The sequence below is a fragment of the Podarcis muralis genome, chromosome 6, assembly GCF_964188315.1.
Source record: "Podarcis muralis chromosome 6, rPodMur119.hap1.1, whole genome shotgun sequence".
Classification (NCBI taxonomy): domain Eukaryota; kingdom Metazoa; phylum Chordata; class Lepidosauria; order Squamata; family Lacertidae; genus Podarcis; species Podarcis muralis.
Window position 1 is genome coordinate 94,501,222 of NC_135660.1, and position 19,740 is coordinate 94,520,961.

Here is a 19,740-nt window from a genome sequence, read left to right on the forward strand (position 1 = left end):
TAACCCGAGGTACCACTGTAGTCAAATAGTCAGGATTTGAATAATACACTTACAATGGACAAATGCAAATAGAAAATGTAAATATGAAGTAAAAATATACATAAGCTATATAAAAATATAAGCAGCAGAAGAAATAATAATAATAATAATAATAATAATAATAATAATAATAATAATAATTTTATTTATACTCTGCCCTCCCAGGCCAAGACCCGGCTCAGGGTGGCTAACACCAATAATAAAATACAGTGAAAACATTTTTTTTTAAAAAAAGTTATAAACCAGGGAAGGAAGTTGGGGGGAGTCGCATGGGGGCAGCGTGTTAATTGAAATTGTAAAAGGTAATTTGAACGTTTGATTATGTTAAAATTTCTTCAATAAAAATATATTTTTTTTAAAAAAAATAATGAAAATAAAAATAGTCAAATAGTAAAGGTAATGGGTAAAGGGGACCCCTGACCATTAGGTCCAGTCACAGACGACTCTGGGGTTGCGGTGCTCATCTCGCGTTAGTGGCCGAGGGAGCTGGCATACAGCTTCCGGGTCACACAGCCAGGATGATTAAGCCGCTTCTGGCGAACCAGATATGCCGTTTTCCTTCCCGCCGGAGTGGTACCTATTTATATACTTGCACTTTGACATGCTTTCGAACTGGGCAGGAGCTGGGACCGAGCAACAGGAACTCACCCCGTGACGGGGATTCAAACCGCCGACCTTCTGATCGGTAAGCCCTAGGCTCAAATAGTAAAAGAAAGTACTAACTCTCAGTCCTCATCATTTCCCACCTTCCTGCCACTGCCATCACTTCCTTGGATGACTTCAAGACACCACAAAACAGAAAAATTACAATACCCCTGGGGGCATAAAAACAGAGACTTGATGATAGGCCGTGGTTAAAGGTAGAAGACCGGCAAACAGTGAACTCTTCAGCACAGAAGAAGAATTGATGTCTTCCCAAACAGCAAGATCGGGCAGAGCTGCCATGTATTTTATGAAATGCAGATGACAAGAGATTATGCTTGTGCAAAGGTGACATGCAGCGGAAATGACAAACAGTCACAGGGCAGGGCAGCAAAGGGGCATTTTAGCTGGTGAGTGCCTGTACAGAACATTGCGTTTTGCATGGCTTTGTGAACTGGGGATTTCCCTCTTTTATCCCTCGAACTATTTCATTTCCCCAGAGCGAAACATTAGCCTGTCTTTGTGCCCTAAGTGGTGTTCTTGTTTTGTACTCAAATGGGAGTGTTGCTTGCTATGCGTATTACTGGGATAATATCACAGAAGATCACTGTCATTTCCAGGAGCTGAGCTGGGTGCCCAGCAATTGTCCCTCTCGTGCCCAGATAATGCCTATAAAACCTGTAGGCTAGGGGCCTGGGATGGAAAGGAAGAAAGGGAATATAGATGAGCAGAGAATGTAGATGACCGCCATAGCTGTCAACTTACAGATTTGAAAATAAGGGACCAGCAGCCTCGAAAATAAGGGATCAGCAGCCAAAATAAGGGATTTTCCCAGCACAGGTATGTTCAACTTCTGAGCCCCTCCGAGCCAAAGGCAGAAAGCCCAGCCAGCAGCCAAACGAAGTCTCAAGGAAAACCACCATCACCTCTCCGCTGGGAAGTGCTGAGCAAAAGCGAGTCCCCAGGCAACGTGGCCGATTTGATCGGCACAAGGCATGCAAGCTCCACCCCCAGTCATTCTTAGACTCCTTATTGGGTGAGCAATGCAGCCAAGCAACACAGTTGGAGCCTCCCTCCTCCCTGGCCGGCAGGGAGGGAGGGAGAGGAGCTGCTTACTTTGAAACCTGGGAAATTTAAGGGACATCATCAATAAGGGACAGCAGCGGGACACGGCGCTGGGATAAGGGACTTTCCCGCCAAATAAAGGACGGTTGACAGCTATGATGACCGCTAGCATGCAGTGAACAGACAGGAAATTGGACAAAGTTGGCCACCTCTTTTTCGCAGTGTACAGATTATGGAGAGGCACATACGGCTGAAACAGACTGCTGCAAAATGTCTTAAATTAGCATGCATTTTTTTACAAGGTACTCTTCAACTACTGCTGGTGCTACAATCACCGTTTCAGAGGGAATACATTTTACAATTAAATGACGGGTGATAACAGCACAAACAAGGGACAGGATCACTGATCAAAAAAGTTTAGGAGAAAGCACTCCTGCCCAAACCAGTTATAATCACAGCATTGAACTTGATCAGCAGTACTAAGTGTGGGAGAATATGTATGTGTGCATATTGGCTGTAAAGCTGTGCAAAGAAAATATAGACCCAAAAACTGGTATCAGAACTGACGGAGAAGATTGTTTAAAAACCATAGAAAATAATATTCAATTTTAACACCCTATAGCTGTGAAGAAAGGCAGTTGAATGTAACTGCTAAGTTCATTTAAATTGCATTTAATGTACTGTATATTATTGCTTTATTATGTATTTATTAACAACTGGTTAAAGATTTATTTTCGTGTGTTTTAATAATGTCCTTTTGAATTCATTGTCCACCCCAGGGAAAAATCCTTTTGAAAAAGCAAGAAGGGATAAAAGTGAACAAATGTTCATCCTCAGCTTTGTCAGAGCTTTTTAAAAACAGCTTGTATAGAAAATTCTAGAAGTAATGGAGGAGGAGTTTGCTTTCTGCTTATGAAGATGAACGCTTCTCTTCTGCATTCTTTCCAGCACCAGCTCCACAGCCTTTCCACAACAAAATCTTTCCACTTCTAAGAGTATCTGTCAGGACAAAACACAATTGTTTGTGCCAGAAAATCATTACACGCTAACTGTCACTCTGGGAATAGAATTCATTTGTTAGATGTGGCAAGGATTATAAAAGTGGGACCAAACACGAAAACAGGTGTTGTCCTAAAGTATTATGTTTTAAAAATGAACAGGAAAAAAAGTCATTTATTTTTACTATAGTGTGAGTGCCTCAACCCCAGAGTTGACCGTGACTGGACCTAACGGTCAGGGGTTCCTTTACCTTTTTACCTCACCTCCCAAGACCAACTTAAACATGGGCAAAGAAGGGTTTGGTTCCTTGAAGTCACTGCTTGAAAGAAAAGGAAGTTCACAAAAAACCGCTTACTATTCTCCTGGTGAGCGGCCCCAGGGGCGGGTGGCAGGCGCTGTGTTCCCACACAGCCGGGGATAATGCCATTTCTTCCCCCAGTTGTTGCACAGACCTCTGGTGGTTTGTCCTGGATTCTGACTGATCATGGGCAACATGGTGGCTGTGGCTTTGGAGCGGACCCAAGGGAAAACTATAAAGCCAGGCCACACCTCCTGCCTGGAGCTCAGCTGGCACTCGGCAACCCCAGCCAGCCACCCTTCATTTTCTGCTTGAGGTTCTGCTTGAGGGTTAGTGAGAAGATGGACACTGTGGCCAGATTGGGGCGGGAGAGGTAAGGGACCAACTGTTTAATGTGCCGAAGTTGGGAAAATGTCACCTTGGCTGTTGCTGTAACCTGCGCCTCCATGGAAAGGGAAGCATCAAGGATTACACCCAAACTCTTAATGGGGACACCAATTGGGCCCCCGCAAGAGAAGGGAGTTGGTCCTTCATCCCCATACCATCCCGACCCAGCCAGAGGACCTCTGTCTTTGAAGGATTTAGTTTCAATCGGCTCCCACGAAACCATCCAGCCACAGCTTCCAAGCATCTGGTCAGTGTGTTCGGGGCCGAGTTGGTGTGGCCATCCATCAGCAGATAGAGCTGAGTGTCATCAGCATATCGGTGACAGCCCAGCCCAAAGCTCCGGACAATCTGGGCAAGGGGGCGCATAAAGATGTTAAAAAGCATCGGGGAGAAGATTGCATCCTGCGGCACTCCACACACCAAGGAGTGGCACGACGACATCTCCCTCCCTAGCGATATACATTTGAGATGATCCTTAACCTGGGATTAACACTTAGAATCACAGAATAATATCATAGAATATTATTATTGTAGAGTTGGAGGAGACCACTAGGGTTATCTTATCCAATCCCCTGCATTGCAGGAATCTTTTGGCCAACATGGGACTCAGTCCTGAGATTAAGAGTCTCATACTCTACCGACTGAGCTATCCCATCGAACAATCAGACTGGGTGATTCAGGTTACAATGCCTATGCCAAGACCTACTTACATCTGCAATCCATAAAATCGTGACCTATTTTATCCCAAAGCAATTCTCCCGTGATTCTTCTATCTTCCCATGTAAGCCCCTGGCTGCTCACGGCCTCAAGGCACCTGGGCCCACAACCCTACTGACTTCCCCTAAATCTTAGCCAAATAATACCCCCATGTTGTTGTTGTTTAGTTGTGTCCGACTCTTTGTGACCCCATGGACCAGAGCACGCCAGGCACTTCTGTCTTCCACTGCCTCCCACAGTTTGGTCAAACTCATGCTGGTAGCTTCGAGAACACTATCCAACCATCTCATCCTCTGTCGTCCCCTTCTCCTTGTGCCCTCCATCTTTCCCAACGTCAGGGTCTTTTCCAGGGAGTCTTCTCTTCTCATGAGGTGGCCAAAGTATTGGAGTCTCAGCTTCAGGATGTGTCCTTCCAGTGAGCACTCAGGGCTGATTTCCTTAAGAATGGAGAGGTTTGATCTTCTTGCAGTCCATGGGACTCTCAAGAGTCTCCTCCAGCACCATAATTCAAAAGCATCAATTCTTCGGTGACCAGCCTTCTTTATGGTCCAGCTCTCACTTCCATACATCACTACTGGGAAAACCATAGCTTTTACTATATGGACCTTAGTTGGCAAGGTGATGTCTCTACTTTTTAAGATGCTGTCTAGGTTTGTCATTGCTTTTCTAATACCCCCATAGGTTCCTTGAAACAATAAATGGGTAAGGGGTTATATAAGAGATGTTTAGAAAATTTTGCATGGTGTGGAGAAAGTAGCGAGAGAAACTTTTTTCTCCCTCCCAAGGATCAGCCGGTGAAGTTGGATGGTGGAAGATCGAGGACAAGGCTATTGCCCTCATGACCTCATTGTGAGCTTCCCAGATGCATCTAGTTAACTACTGTGGGCATCAGGGTGCTAGGCTATGAAGGTCTTTGGTCTATTTCGGAAGGGTTCTTATTATTTTCTCCAAAGAAGTGCTATTATCCAGCTCTTCTGCACAAGATGGGGATAGGGAGTGTGTGACCCTATGATCTGACATGTTTCATTCATAATAATCTGATTAGAGCAGGCCATAAACACATTCTCTCAAAATTTACAGTGCTAAAATTGAACTTTCGTTTTTCTTTCTGGCTTTGCTTTGCCGCTCAACACCATTATCTCTTCTTCTTGTTAATATGGCAGTTTTGTTCACCTCAGGTGCAAAATCATAGAATTGCAGGGTTGGAAGGGACCCCAAGAATTATCTAGTCCAACCCCCTGCAATGCAAGGGTTTCTGTTTTTCATATTCTGTTGTTGAGTCTTGGCAGTTTCAATTAACTGATGCTTCTAAAATCTGCCCTACAGAGTCAACCAATGTTTTCCTTTATTCCCTTCTTATTTCCCCATATTGATTATTGCAATATTCATATTGTTGGTGAGTTCTGTTTTTTCTTAAGGCAAAGAAGCATTGGGAGGTGGGCTATTTTGAGTTGAAAAGCAGTTGCACTTAAACATTTCCCCACCAACCTTTGTCACTCCAAATCAACCACCAATCACTACTTCCCATAAGATTCTATGCGCATGTTGCTTCTAGTATTTTATGTACTGCTAAGTGTTCCCTAGAGGCACCCACCAGTTCCTGCCTTGACTTTCCCACTGGATTTGATTTAAAGATCAGTTTCTGCTAAAAACAAAGCCATTGATAATTACAAAGGGCTTTCCTGGGCTGAGCAATGAATATCCACTGGTGTCTCCTAAGCTCTTTTACTACAACTGCATGCAAAACAAATCAATGGAGAAATATTTTCTCTGCTGGACTAATGATCCTGTCTCTTTTCCTGATTCCAAAGCACTAAGCTCAAAGTATAATAAAGTTTTAAATCTGCAAATTCCCAACAAGCCCCAAAATGGTCCTGTGCTGGTGAATTTTCAAAGGATTTTTAAAAAATGCATTTCATAGAGAACCACAGAATTCTAGAGTTGGAAGGAACAGCGGCGTAGCGTGGGTTGTCAGCACCCGGGGCAAGGCAAGTAATTTGCGCCCCCTAACCCGTGGATTTGCGCCCCCTAACCCGTGGATTTGCGCCCCCTAACCCGTGGATTTGCCCTAACCCCAGATGTTGCGCCCGGTGCGGCCGGCCCCCCCTGCACCCCCCACGCTACGCCACTGGGAAGGAACCACAAGAGTCATCTAGTCTGACCCCCGCAATGCGGCAACGTTTTGCCCAAGACGGGGCTCAAAGCCATGACCTTGAAATTAAGAGTCTCATGCTCTGCCTACTGAGTTACCAAGTGTTCAGTTGTTGCCTAAATGTGGAGAACTGAATTTAAGATTAGAAAAATGAGTAACTGAGAGAACCAAAACATATAGATTCACCCTTCTGTAGGCAGGGAAATTTGGAAAGCCATTTTGTCTAAGAATGGCAGGAATGGAATTTGGGGCAAATCTTGCCTACCTGGTTCTTTTAAAGGTTGAGCCCTACTTACCTAATTATTATTATCTTGGGGTCTAGTGGCATGGTCGTCTATTCTAAAGAACTGTTTGGGAACACTGAAACCATAGTTCTTCCTATGACTTGGCAAGATTTATGACGTGTGTGTGTGTGTGTGTGTGTGTGTGTGTGTTGTCCCTGTACCAAGGCAGTTCTTTGTAAGCTGCTCTCAGAGCTAATCCTGTTATCATCTGTTTAGTTAGTAAAGCCACTGTTCTGCTGTTCTCTTGGATCCTGCTGTGGCGCTCGGTTGACAATGTGACCATGTGCGTAGATGCACAAGGGACCCACTTAAGAACATTACAAAAGCATTTAAACAGCATTCCCTGGATTGTAGTGTCTCTTCGTCTACGCTCTCTGGAGACAGCTCACTCTTTCTCTCCTCTATGTTCTCGGGTCTGTAAATCCTGTGGGCAGCACTGGCTCCCACAGGCCTTGATATCTAACCTCCTGCTTGCACATGAATCACGGAAGGGATTTCCTCAAGTACAAGTCAAGCAGTATTTTGACCCTTTTCCACAATGCCCATGCACTGAGCATGGAGGTCTGCAATCATCTCAAGCCTGCGACTGACTGATGTCCTGTCTCTTATTCCCAATATGCATTCTGAGATTAATTCTTTTATTTACAATATCTCAGGTAGTTGAGGCTAGTCTTTCTGTAAGTCTAGTAAAGTGTAATTAAGGAGGTGCACACAACATTTTTCAAGGGCAACGGAGGTCACCGACTTCAGATATGAAGTACATTTCACCAGCACACCAAACAACAGTCTGTGTCTATCAAGGGTCTGACTTTTACTGGTCTCAGATTCCCTTAAAAAGTGTGGTTCAGTATTTTATCTACTTGAAACCGGCTAATTCAGAGTCCAGATCTCTCTCTCTCTCTCTCTCTCTCTCTCTCTCTCTCTCTCTCTCTCTCTCTCTCTCTCTCAGAACCTCTGTTCTGTGGTTCTGCATTCTTACAAGTCAAGCAGAATGTACTGTGTGAAGTATTGAGCTAAGTATTTTATAATGTGCTGTGCCTCTACAGTTGTATAGTTTTATATTTCTCTTTTGTCTGACATAGGGTTGTCACCTTTGTTCTGGCAAAATAAAGGACAGGATGGCAGCGGGAGGCGGGAGGCTTTCCTCCCCCCACCTAGTACTGAAATTACTTCAAGGTAATCCATTATAATCTATTGCAGCCTAACCAGAGGGCTGCTTTGAAATTTGTCACACACACACACACACACACGAATTTGTAAATCTGCCAATGCTTTGCTACCCATGCCTAAATACATGACCTTTGACACACCCTTTCACACACATCCAGTTCTGTACAACAATACATACAGACCAGGGCAATAAATAAACAGTGGGGGGCATATTCTGATTGGGGGGGGGACAGGCTTTGTTCCACTTGTCAGATTTCTGAGATATAAAAATATTAGGTGTCGGGAGGGGAGTGCAAGTCTTGTGGGGAGCTACTTCTCCCCATCTTCCTCTCTTGAATGTCATGCAGATAACTAAGTTCAGAATTTGGTAGATTTTATTTCATCGGAACCGACAAAAATGGCGCCTGCCGCCCGAGCAGGACTTTTGGATCAGTGTGTGATGATTTACTGCAAACAAAAGACTTACCAGCTTAAAAAAAAAGGGGGGGGGAGAGCCTTACAAAGTTCACACAGAAACATAATAATGCTTGCCTTAACTCGCTTGTGGAAACAACTCAGAGGTTATTAAGAAGAAAAACGATAACAACAAGAAGATCGAAAGATGGGACTTGTGAACACCAAAAGCACCCTTACTGAACTTGAAGCATGGGAAGCTCCAACAAAAATTTAAAATTTGGCAAAATATTTGGACTTTTCGATATGTATTGGTATAATTTGGAATAACTATTGTGATATGATTGGATTGTTAACTGGAAAACTTAATAAAAATATATTTAAAAAAACAACAACTAAGTTCAGAATTTGGGCTTCTGGGCCACACTAACACAAAACCACTTGTTTCTAGGGACTCAGAACCTGTTGCTCTCGTGAAGGATGAGGCCCGGTGCTCCTAGGCTGCAGTTCTGTGAATGGCTGCCTTAACCCACACCAAAATTTTGGGGAAATGGAAGCGGCAACATGAAAGTCTTGCCCTGGTTTGTTCCTCCGTGGGGGCGGGATGAGGAGAGAGAGTGAAGAGAATTTCTGCCCTCCCTTCCCAACAGGTAGGCAGGGCTTGCAACACCAAGAGGGCTTACCTGGTCTGTTGCCTCCCATCTGGGCTAGGGTGGCTATTGTCCCACCCCCGGCCTGGGAGGACAATGGACGGCCGGCTGAGGGTGGGGTGAAGGGCCAAGGGAAAGAGGCCGACCCCCTCAGCCAAACCTCACTTTGTTTCTTCCTCTTCCAGGTTCGCCCACCCATCCCTCCCAAATTAATAATATTTCCTTGCAGCCTAATATTTTGCGTTCCAGGTCAGCGGGTGCTGCGATGGTCGTAAGATGGTTGCTGTATTCAGAACCAGGAAGGAATTTTCCCTGCATTGGCAGGTTTCGCCTTCCCCATAGCATTTCGTCACAACTTTGGCGGTTTTTAGGCCTTGGCAAGGTATCCTTTAGTCTATCTTCAAGTTGGGGGAAGTCATTTCATTAAAGGGTTGGTTGCAGGAGTCCCTGGCCCTAGAACGACGGCATATAGGTCAAACTCCTGGCAGAGGTAAGATGCGAGGGCATGCTGTGTAAATTTGTGCTTTACCGTCCCCTCCCACTGCACCTCATTGCCCTGCAGATCCTCAGTCCCAGACGGGCTGAGAGGGTTACATGCCAAGGCCTATGCCAAGTTCCCCACATTCTGAAGTTAAATAAAGTTGTGGCCAATTTGAACCCATACTTTGGGGTTCTCATTCTTTGGGGAGGTAGGTTCCACAGACAGGGTTCAGCGTGTGCTCGCAAAAAGAGGAAATGGGAAAAGCGAGGAGCGGTTTCTCCAGCCAAGCCTTCCCTGCTGGAATCATAGAATCATAGAGTTGGAAGAGACCACAAGGGCCATCGAGTCCAACCCCCTGCCAAGCAGGAAACACCATCAGAGCACTCCTGACATATGGTTGTCAAGCCTCTGCTTAAAGACCTCCAAAGAAGGAGACTCCACCACACTCCTTGGCAGCAAATTCCACTGTCGAACAGCTCTTACTGTCAGGAAGTTCTTCCTAATGTTTAGGTGGAATCTTCTTTCTTGTAGTTTGGATCCATTGCTCCGTGTCCGCTTCTCTGGAGCAGCAGAAAACAACCTTTCTCCCTCCTCTATATGACATCCTTTTATATATTTGAACATGGCTATCATATCACCCCTTAACCTCCTCTTCTCCAGGCTAAACATGCCCAGCTCCCTTAGCCGTTCCTCATAAGGCATCGTTTCCAGGCCTTTGACCATTTTGGTTGCCCTCCTCTGGACACGTTCCAGTTTGTCAGTGTCCTTCTTGAACTGTGGTGCCCAGAACTGGACACAGTACTCCAGGTGAGGTCTGACCAGAGCAGAATACAGTGGCACTATTACTTCCCTTGATCTAGATGCTATACTCCTATTGATGCAGCCCAGAATTGCATTGGCTTTTTTAGCTTCCGCGTCACACTGTTGGCTCATGTCAAGTTTGTGGTCAACCAAGACTCCTAGATCCTTTTCACATGTACTGCTCTCAAGCCAGGTATCCCCCATCTTGTATTTGTGCCTCTCATTTTTTTTGCCCAAGTGCAATACTTTTCATTTCTCCCTGTTAAAGTTCATCTTGTTTGTTTTGGCCCAGTTCTCTAATCTGTCAAGGTTGTTTTGAAGTGTGATCCTGTCCTCTGGGGTGTTAGCCACCCCCCACCCACCCACCCACCCCAGTTTGGTGTCATCTGCAAATTTGATCAGGATGCCCTTGAGTCCATCATCCAAGTTGTTGATAAAGATGTTGAATAAGACCGGGCCCAAGACAGAACCCTGTTAAATGCTGGAGATGGGCATTTAGAAAGGATTCTTATCTTGGAAGGGAGGTAAGGAGGGAGGGAGGGAGGGAGGGAGAGAGAGAGAGAGAGAGAGAGAGAGAGAGAGAGAGAGAGAGAGAGAGAGAGAGAGAGAGAGAAGCAGAGTGCAAATAGGGGAAATACAGGACAAGCTTTGAAACATTGAAATACGGGACAATCCTGTATTATTGCAGGATGAGTGGCAACCCTAGCCCTGACACCTTTTCTGTTGCTACTGCTGTCTTTAATTTCCTAATTATGTACTGTAATCCTATGAGTGAATGGTTTGAATGGATGATGACTCTGCTGAAAGATCACTAATGGAAGGACAGCAGGGTGGAAGCTGAGCTGCACAGCTATCACAGGCTAACAGGACATTAGAATCCCGCCTCTATAGCACCATCAGAAAGCTGCTGTTAAGAACCAGCAATGAGAGATGTGCAGAAGTGGCGATTGCCACGTTCATTTTCCCGATTCTAATGCCAGCACTTCTGTCCCAGATTCTAACGTTCCTTTTACGCTGCGGCGCTGTGGGTTAAACCACAGAGCCTAGGACCTGCCGATCAGAAGGCGGTTCGAATCCCCATGACAGGGTGAGCTCCCGTTGCTCGGTCCCTGCTCCTGCCCACCTAGCAGTTCGAAAGCACGTCAAAGTGCAAGTAGATAAATAGGTACCGCTCTGGCGGGAAGGTACGGGGCGTTTCCGTGTGCTGCTCTGGTTCGCCAGAAGCGGCTTAGTCATGCTGGCCACATGACCTGGAAGCTGTACGCCAGCTCCCTCGGCCAATAAAGCAAGATGAGCATCGCAACCCTAGAGTCGGCCACGACTGGACCTAAAGGTCAGGGGTCCCTTTACCTTTTTACCTGTTGTGTTATGGAACTGTAACTTTTTTTTAAAAAATCGATATACTGCCATGTTGCACTAAATTTCAAATGATGGGGGGAAATATCTGTATGCCATAATACCACCTGAAATTTCTTCACATGAAATTACAGCTCAAAATCCCCATGATTTCCTGGGTTAACAAAGCTTCAAACAGATTTTCCCCGGAGCAAATCTCATAGAAATGAGCACGGAACGTCTGCTAGATTCTGCCAGTTTTCCAGATGTGGCTTTTATGGTTGGCGTTAGTAGTGCAGCCCCTTGTACTCCTGGTGATGCTTTCACTCAGTTATCAGATGAAGTCTCTAGTCTAGTCTTGGCCCCTCCTTCCTCCTGCCAGCCATATCCCCAACCCATAGAATCACAGAATTGTAGAGGGACCCTAAGGAGAGACAGCACCTTGCCAACAAAGGTCCATATAGTAAAAGCTATGGTTTTCCCAGTAGTGATGTATGGAAGTGAAAGCTGGACCATAAAGAAGGCTGATCGCCGAAGAATTGATGCTTTTGAATTATCGTGCTGGAGGAGACTCTTGAGAGTCCCATGAACTGTAAGAAGATCAAACCTATCCATTCTTAAGGAAATCAGCCCTGAGTGCTCACTGGAAGGACAGATCCTGAAGCTGAGACTCCAATACTTTGGCCACCTCATGAGAAGAGAAGACTCCCTGGAAAAGACCCTGATGTCGGGAAAGATGGAGGGCACAAAGAGAAGGGGGCGACAGAGGATGAGATGGTCGGATAGTGTTTTCAAAGCTAACAGCATGAGTTTGACCAAACTGTGGGAGGCAGTGGAAGAAAGAAGTGCCTGGCGTGCTCTGGTCCATGGGGTCACAAAGAGGCGGACACAACTAAACGACTAAACAACAACAACAAAGGGTCATCTCCAAAGCACCCCAGGGGGTGTGGGAATAGGGTTTCATAGTCCCATTCATTCCCTAGCAGATTATCCCAGATTATCAATTATCCCTATCCATAATGGGTTGCATTCAGCTAAGTCCTGTGCAGAGCAGACCCATTGAAATCCATGACCCCATGTTAATCATGTCCATTAACTTCAATGGGTCTGCTCTGAGAAGGACCAGCGCTGAACCCCACACACTGTTTTTGTAAATAGTGACATATTTCTGAAGAAACTTAATGCCAGCTGACTTGTTGATCTCAGAATCTGAAATATATCTCTAAGAATTTCCACTAATTTGGCATCCAACTTCTTATGGAGAATAAATGTGCAGGAACCTCTTGCCTCCACTTTTCGCCAAGTAGTTTTCTTCAATAAATGAGCCAAAATTGGCAGAGGTGAGGAGCATTTATGATAGATGGAGCTGGATTAAGTAGGAGCATTATTATTATTATTATTATTATTATTATTATTATTATTATTATTATTATTATATTTGTATGCCACCCTATACATGCAGGTCTCAGGACAATTCACAACATAAAATCACAATATAAGAACATCTGTTATCTTTAAGCAAGGAAACATAAACTGATGCCTTATATCTTCATCTAGGCAACTACCAGACACCTTTCAGCTTTCTTTACCGGGGATGTTTTGCCTAAAAGATGTTCTGGGTTGTATACAACTCTGGGTTTATGGGACCAAGTCCTAAGAGGTACAAGGTTACTTGCCTTTGGAAGAAGAATAAAAAAATGGTTGCTTTTTAAAAAATAGCCTTCATCTCCTAAATGCTCTGTGCCTTTCAATCCGCATTTCATTCACAACAGCCTGCAAGGCAATCTTTTTTGTCCAGGTGCCAAAGCTCTTCTCAAATGACTGCCCTATTATGGCTTTGACATATACTATAATGAATGAATACAGCAAAGGATCCATTTGTGGTTATTAAAGAGCAGTGCAACTGAAGCTTCATTTAACTACTGATGGTCCATGTAGAGCAGGGGTAGAGACTGCGAATGTGGGGTAGGTGTGCCTTGGTCTGATAGAGCAAGGCACTTCTTATGACTGCATCATGGGCGTGAACATCAGAATCCTGGGCAGTGGCATAGCTGTCAACTTACATATTTGAAAGTAAGGGATCAGCAGCCAACATAAGGGATTTTAGTCAACCAGCAGCCAAACAAAGCCTCACGTGGTGGTTCCCACAGCGCAGCAACCCGGCAAAGGGGATGCAGCAAGGAAAACCACCGTCACCTCTCCACTGGGAAGCGCTAAGCAAAGGTGAGTCCCCAGGCAACGCGGCCGATTTGATTGGCACAAAGCATGCAAGCTCCACCCCCCAGTCGTTCTTAGACTCCTTATTGGGTGAGCAACGCAGCCAAGCAACATACTTGGAGCCTCCCTCCTCCCTGGCTGGCAGGGAGGGAGGGAGGGAGACGAGCTGCTTCCTTTGAAACCCGGGAAATTTAAGGGACATCATCAATAAGGAACAGCAGCGGGACAAGGCGCTGGGATAAGAGACTTTCCCGCCAAATAAAGGACATCTGACAGCTATGGGCAGTGGCTGGCTTGGTGGGGCACTGGCTGAGCGCTCATGACCTCAGGAGAGCCCATGGTGCCCTGGGACTGATGCCAATGCTCAGAGGCCACCAGCTATATAAAGGGGCTTAACTGATTGTTGGGGGGTGGGGCAGAGAGATGTTGCTCAGTGTGTGTGTGCATGCATGCATGCAAGAGAACCAGCACTACAATTCTATGCTTCTAGGAAAGTTGTGTCCTCTTTTGCAGGTGGGGATAGAGAGACAAAAGTAATGTACCAATGAACAGATGATTAAACAGGGTGGCGTTTTCCCCATAACTGTAGTTCCCTGCTGCTTACTGTGTTTAATATCTGCTTGTCGTATAGCTGTTTAAGGCACGAGAACCCTGCTCTTCTCCAGTGCCACCCACAAACCAGGGCAGGGCAGCAGGGACAACATTAGGGTCACCATATTTCAAAAAGTGAAAATCCGGACACAAAAGGTGTTACAGTTTTTTTGGCCAAAGTTGTTGAGAGGGGTTCCCATAGGTCCAGATTTTCCTGGACATTTAATCTTTTTCTGCCTAGGTACTGTTTTCGACAGCTGAATACCGGCTGTGTCCGGGAAATTCCGGACGTATGGCAGTCCTACACAACATCAAGTTTCATGAGCTGCCAAGGGGTTATGTTATTGTCAGTCTTTCACCTGCTGATCTTGCGCATGGCATTTCTTACAGAGGGAGGGTCAAAAGTGATTTGAGAGTTACAGCCACTCTGTTCAGATGCTCATGCTAGATACAGTCAAGATTTAAGATCTTCTGAGCACAGAGCCATGAAGCTCACTTGGTTCCCCTGGATGTTGTGAGGACAAAAGGAAAGGGAAAGAGCCATGGGCACCACCTCAAGCTCTCTGAATAACAATTCATTTAAGTTTTTATTCCAGCAGCACCAACCCACTCCTAAGAACCCATATTCCTCCCAAGAATGGGAAAGCAGCTAATCACCTCTTCCTGCCAATTGGTGCCACAATCAACTTAACGAACATCCCCCGCTCCATGCGCCATCTGACTGCTGCATTTCCCTAGAACAGGGGTCAACAAACTTTTTCAGCAGGGGGCCGGTCCACTGTCCCTCAGGCCTTGTGGGAGGCCAGACTATATTTTGAAAAAAAATATGAACAAATTCCTGTGCCCCACAAATAATCCAGAGATTATTTAAAATAAAAGCACACATTCTCCTCATGTAAAAACACCAGGCAGGCCCCACAAATAACCCAGAGATGCATTTTAAATAAAAGCACACATTCTACTCATATAAAAACACGCTGATTCCCGGACCGTCCGCGGGCCAGATTTAGAAGGTGATTGGACTGGATCTAGCCCCTGGGCCTTAGCTTGCCTATCCCTGCCCTAGAAGAAATACACTTTCCAAGAGATTGAATAACAACTACACTCCCTACTATAAAGCACATTTCTCTCTACGCCAGCATTCCCCTGCTCCACATTGTAAAAACCAAGAGCACCAAAACATCCGAGCAACTTAATATATTAAAAACTAACTTCTACAACCTTATAATTAGGTGATGAAATGCTGGAAATAAAAACACAAGCAAACCTAGGAAAACAGGCAACCTCCCACCCTCTACTCCTGATTTTTCATAGCAGGCGAAAAGCAAAACCAGTTTTCCAACCTTGATAACTAGATACGCAGGTACAGGTACACACATACATCCTCTGAAAACGTACCGTTTAAACATTTAAAAGTCACTTAATTCATCACTGTTGTGCTCACTTCTTTGGACTAGCCACCAACTTTCATCTAAACTTGTCTCACATGGCTGTTGTTAAGGCGCAGGAGGTATAAAATCGCTGCAAAAGGGACACTGTGCTTTTGCTTCAGCTGTCATGTTATTGTACAGCAAGAGCTATATCAAACAAAAAGAGAAAAGCTTGCCAACTCTGGCAAAAAAAAACCCAAACCCACACAATACTGTAAGCGTGCCGTGTGCTTTGGTGACTGAACCAGCTCTCAGCCCAACCTACCTCACAGGTTGTAAGAAAAACTACACATACACACCACATTTATTGAAAAATAAGTCCTGCTAAATTCAACGGGGTTTACTCCCAGATAAATAGGATTAGGATTGCAACCTTACTCACAGAAAAGTGAGTATAGGAAGCTGACAAAGACTCTCCTCCCTGGAAGAGAGGGGAGTGGTTGTGGGCGGGAGCCCGAGCTCCGCCTCCTGGCCGGGGGCCTTAGCCCCCGCCCCTCCTCACCTGGCTGGCACCCACGCCCACCGGAGGCAGCCAACCAGGTGTCTCCGGGGGGCGTGTTTAGCAGCTTAATGCTGCGGGGCCAGCTCCGCCTCCTCCTCAGTCGTCGTCGTCCCACAGCGAATCACCCACCCTCCACTCCCATTTAGCTCAGGGTCTAGGTTTTTGGCCTTGCTATGGACCTTAGGTTGGTCGCCCCGGTTGTCTGGGGGGCCTGGTAGGAATTTTTTCCATTTGGCATTAGGCTTTTTGGTTTTTTCACCTACCTCGTAGCAATCGTCACAACTTTTGTGGTATTGGTCGGTAGGTTAGGCATTGGATTCATGTGTGTCAAGGGCTAGGTGTGGCCATCGCCTATGCTATCTACCGTGGGTTATTCCGTTAAAGGAATATGGTTATTCCGTTAAAGGAATCTGGTCGTGTATTCCGTCCAATGCCTGCTTGGCGGGAGGCCATGGCACGACCCTCGGTGACATCAGGGGTGAGCCTATAGTTGGATTGGCATCAACAGGCTCCACTTACTGTTGAATAAACCCACCTCCTATAGTCATCCAATGCCTAAGCCAATACCTTTTCACTGCTGTAAAGTTGTGGCCTTTATTTCACATAGCGGGGGTCGGGCCCTCGATCCACAAAAAACAGATTCAAAACAGGCCAAGCTGTCCTGTTTAGAAACCCAGGAAAAATTAAACTTCCTATAGCTCCAGACTCCTTTGGAAGAAGGCGTAGAGGTATAAGTCTAATCAATAAAAATATTCAAACATTGAGAAGGAAGTACAACACATTTTAATGACATCATAAACTGAATGCACACTTTTATATTTCTCTCCAAAAATAGTTGATAGATAAAATGTATAACATCCTCCTCTTTTTTTTGCAAAAATAACGATAATTTAAAGCCGCATGTACACTTATTATCAGCCATGAAATTGTTGAATGTGCATGCCTGGAAGGACACAGAGAGAGGAGGAAGTGGATGGGCCGTGGAGAGCTACTGCTATGCACACGGGCACTACTATTACCAACATGCAAGTCTGGATTGGGCAACAATGAGACAGAAGCAGAAAAGGGAGCTGTGGAAATCACTAGCTCTTGTGTAATATTCAAAATGGGACTTGCCCATCACAGTTTTGATTTAACTTAACTGGCTAAACCCCGTATGGCAGGGACTACCAGTCAGGGCAGCCCATTTCATCGATGTTTTGGGCTGGGGGAGGAGCTCACATTTTGTCTGAGAACTTTTGAACAAGAGCCCAGGGGTGTCCAAACTTTTTTCAAAGAGGGCCAGATTTGATGAAGTGAACATGTGTGAGGGCCGACCAATGTTGTTGACCTTTTTTTGACCTTTTTTTTTTAAGGATTGAAATTGTTGAGCTTTTTTAGGATTGAAATTGTTGTTGTTGACTGCCACACAGGCCGGACTCTGGACATGACTGCCTTAGGTACTTACTTTGTTTGCAAAATGAAAGCTAACAGTCCGGCCTGATTTCTGGCCTCGCCCATCAGATCTTTCGTACCTGTCTGTTGGCAGTTCTTACCTCTGCATCTTTTTCTATCTCCAGACCAGCTTCCATCAGGTTGCTTTCGAACTCTCTCCTCTGCTCCCGTTTCGCTTCCTCCAGAGCCTCCAACGGCCCCAGATCGATGACCTCGGCATCTGGAGAAGCTGCTTCCTGGCCTTGTGGCGGCTGCTGTTCAGATTGACTTTTGGCCGTCTCCCCATTAGAAATGATAGCCAAAGAAGGAGGTCTCTGCGAGAGGCTTGGAGAACCACCACTGGACTGCGAGGTAGATTTCCGATAGTGATAAGCTAAAACATAGTCCACTTTCCTCTTGCTGTCTCGGAAGTGCATCCCTCCAGGTGTGAGCCTTTCTGTGGAACCTGTTTGACCCCCATCCAGGTAATTGTTGATAATCTGGAGGAAAGTTCAAAGAAAGTTACTGAAAGAAGCCTCCTGTGACAATTTCAAGAAAGGGGACTCAATGTCTTCCTGCCCATAAGCCACGGAGACACGTGATACGTGCAGCAACTGCAGCGATTAGCAGTTATATGAGAGGAGTGAGACGGACGAGGCTCAGATTAAGCAGTATAACGCAACAGAGTGCAGGTGCCCTGCAGAAAGCGTCTTATGGAACAAATAACTTGAGATTATTCAAGCCAGGCCATGGACTGCAAGACACAACCCCCAGCCCCCTAAGAACATAAGAACCGATTTGCCGTATCTGCCAATTTGATGGATCAGGTCATCTCATCTAGTCAGATGCCCCAGCGTACTTAACAGCAGGGCACTGGAGTGACTGCCACCCCTTTTCGTTTCTCCCCTGACTACCATTTGGTAGTGTGATCCAGTTCCTTGCTCCTGCCAGCTTGAAGCAAGAACCTGCTACATGGCGGAAGTTGGGGAAGAAGCAAGTGTGTGGGGGGAGAGATAATATCTTTCCTGAAGCCTCCTTGTATAATGCAGAGAGAGGAGTTTGGCCTCTCTACTGTACTATAACTTTGTTGGTGTTGGTTGTGCTTGACAATCCTACCCCCATCCCTGCAGCTGATCCTCACCTGTTCTCAAATTCTGTTGGTCCTGATAGCCACAAAGCCCTGGCCCTTGTCAGTCTGCTTGGGGTTCTCTTCCTCCCCACACATACACATCTTTTCATTTGCAACTCCCCCCACAGAAGTTATGTTTGCTTAGCCTACCTAATAGCTCCTGGAAGTCCTATCCTTTGTGAATGTGTCTAATCCTTTCTAAAAGCCATCTAAGCCACTTGTCATTCCCAGACCTTGTCTTAGTGAACCGGATAAGTCAATTATGGACTATATGAAGGAGTACATTTTTTTGCCTACTGTCAATCAGCTTGACTGTGGGATCTCCAAGTCCTAATTTATGAGAAGTGGGAGCTCCTCTCTCCTCGTTGTTCATACTTTTTTAAATCATAGAATTGTAGGGTTGGAAGAGGCCCCAAAGGTCATCTAGTGTCCAACCCTCTGCAATGCAGGAATTATATATCAGAAATTATGTATGTCATGAAATATGTGTCATGTTCTTCTAAATCATATTTTAATCCAGAAGTGGACAGAAAGAAGATGGAGGTTCATAGTGTTCCACTGGCCAAATTCTGGTGGACCACCAATTACAGTGGTATCTCGGGTTACAGATGCTTCAGATTACAGATGCTTCAGGTTACAGATTCCGCTAACCCAGAAATATTACCTCGGGTTAAGAACTTTGTTTCAGAATGAGAACAGAAATTGTGCAGCAGCGGCGCAGTGGCAGCAGCACGAGGCCCCATTAGCTAAAGTGGTGCTTCAGGTTAAGAACAGTTTCAGGTTAAGAACAGACCTCCAGGACGAATTAAGTTCTTAACCCGAGGTACCACTGTACCTGCTTGTTCCCAGTATTCCTTGAAATGATCCAAGTGGATCTAAGTGCAGAGCTAAGTGGACCTGGGCCTAATGCTGAAAGGTTCTTCTGCTGTTCTTAAAGATACTCTGGATTACTTTATTTTTTAAAAAAGATTCTGAGTATTCATTCTTGCTCTGTAAATAAAAAAATGCAGCAGTGGCTTTAAATTTAAAAATATACTATGCAAGA

The 19,740-nt window shown here is 45.4% G+C and overlaps 1 protein-coding gene across 1 annotated transcript in view; it reads right to left on the bottom strand.

Moving 5' to 3' along the window:
• LOC114596774 (anoctamin-2-like) overlaps nucleotides 1-18,210 on the bottom strand; it is a 30,543-nt gene extending 12,333 nt beyond the window's left edge. The window contains exon 1 of the mRNA XM_028728508.2: nucleotides 17,689-18,210. Within this exon, the coding sequence (XP_028584341.2) occupies nucleotides 17,689-18,003 (315 nt within the window). The 5' untranslated portion in view covers nucleotides 18,004-18,210. The remainder of the gene's footprint in view (nucleotides 1-17,688) is intronic.
• Nucleotides 18,211-19,740: the final 1,530 nt, after the last annotated feature.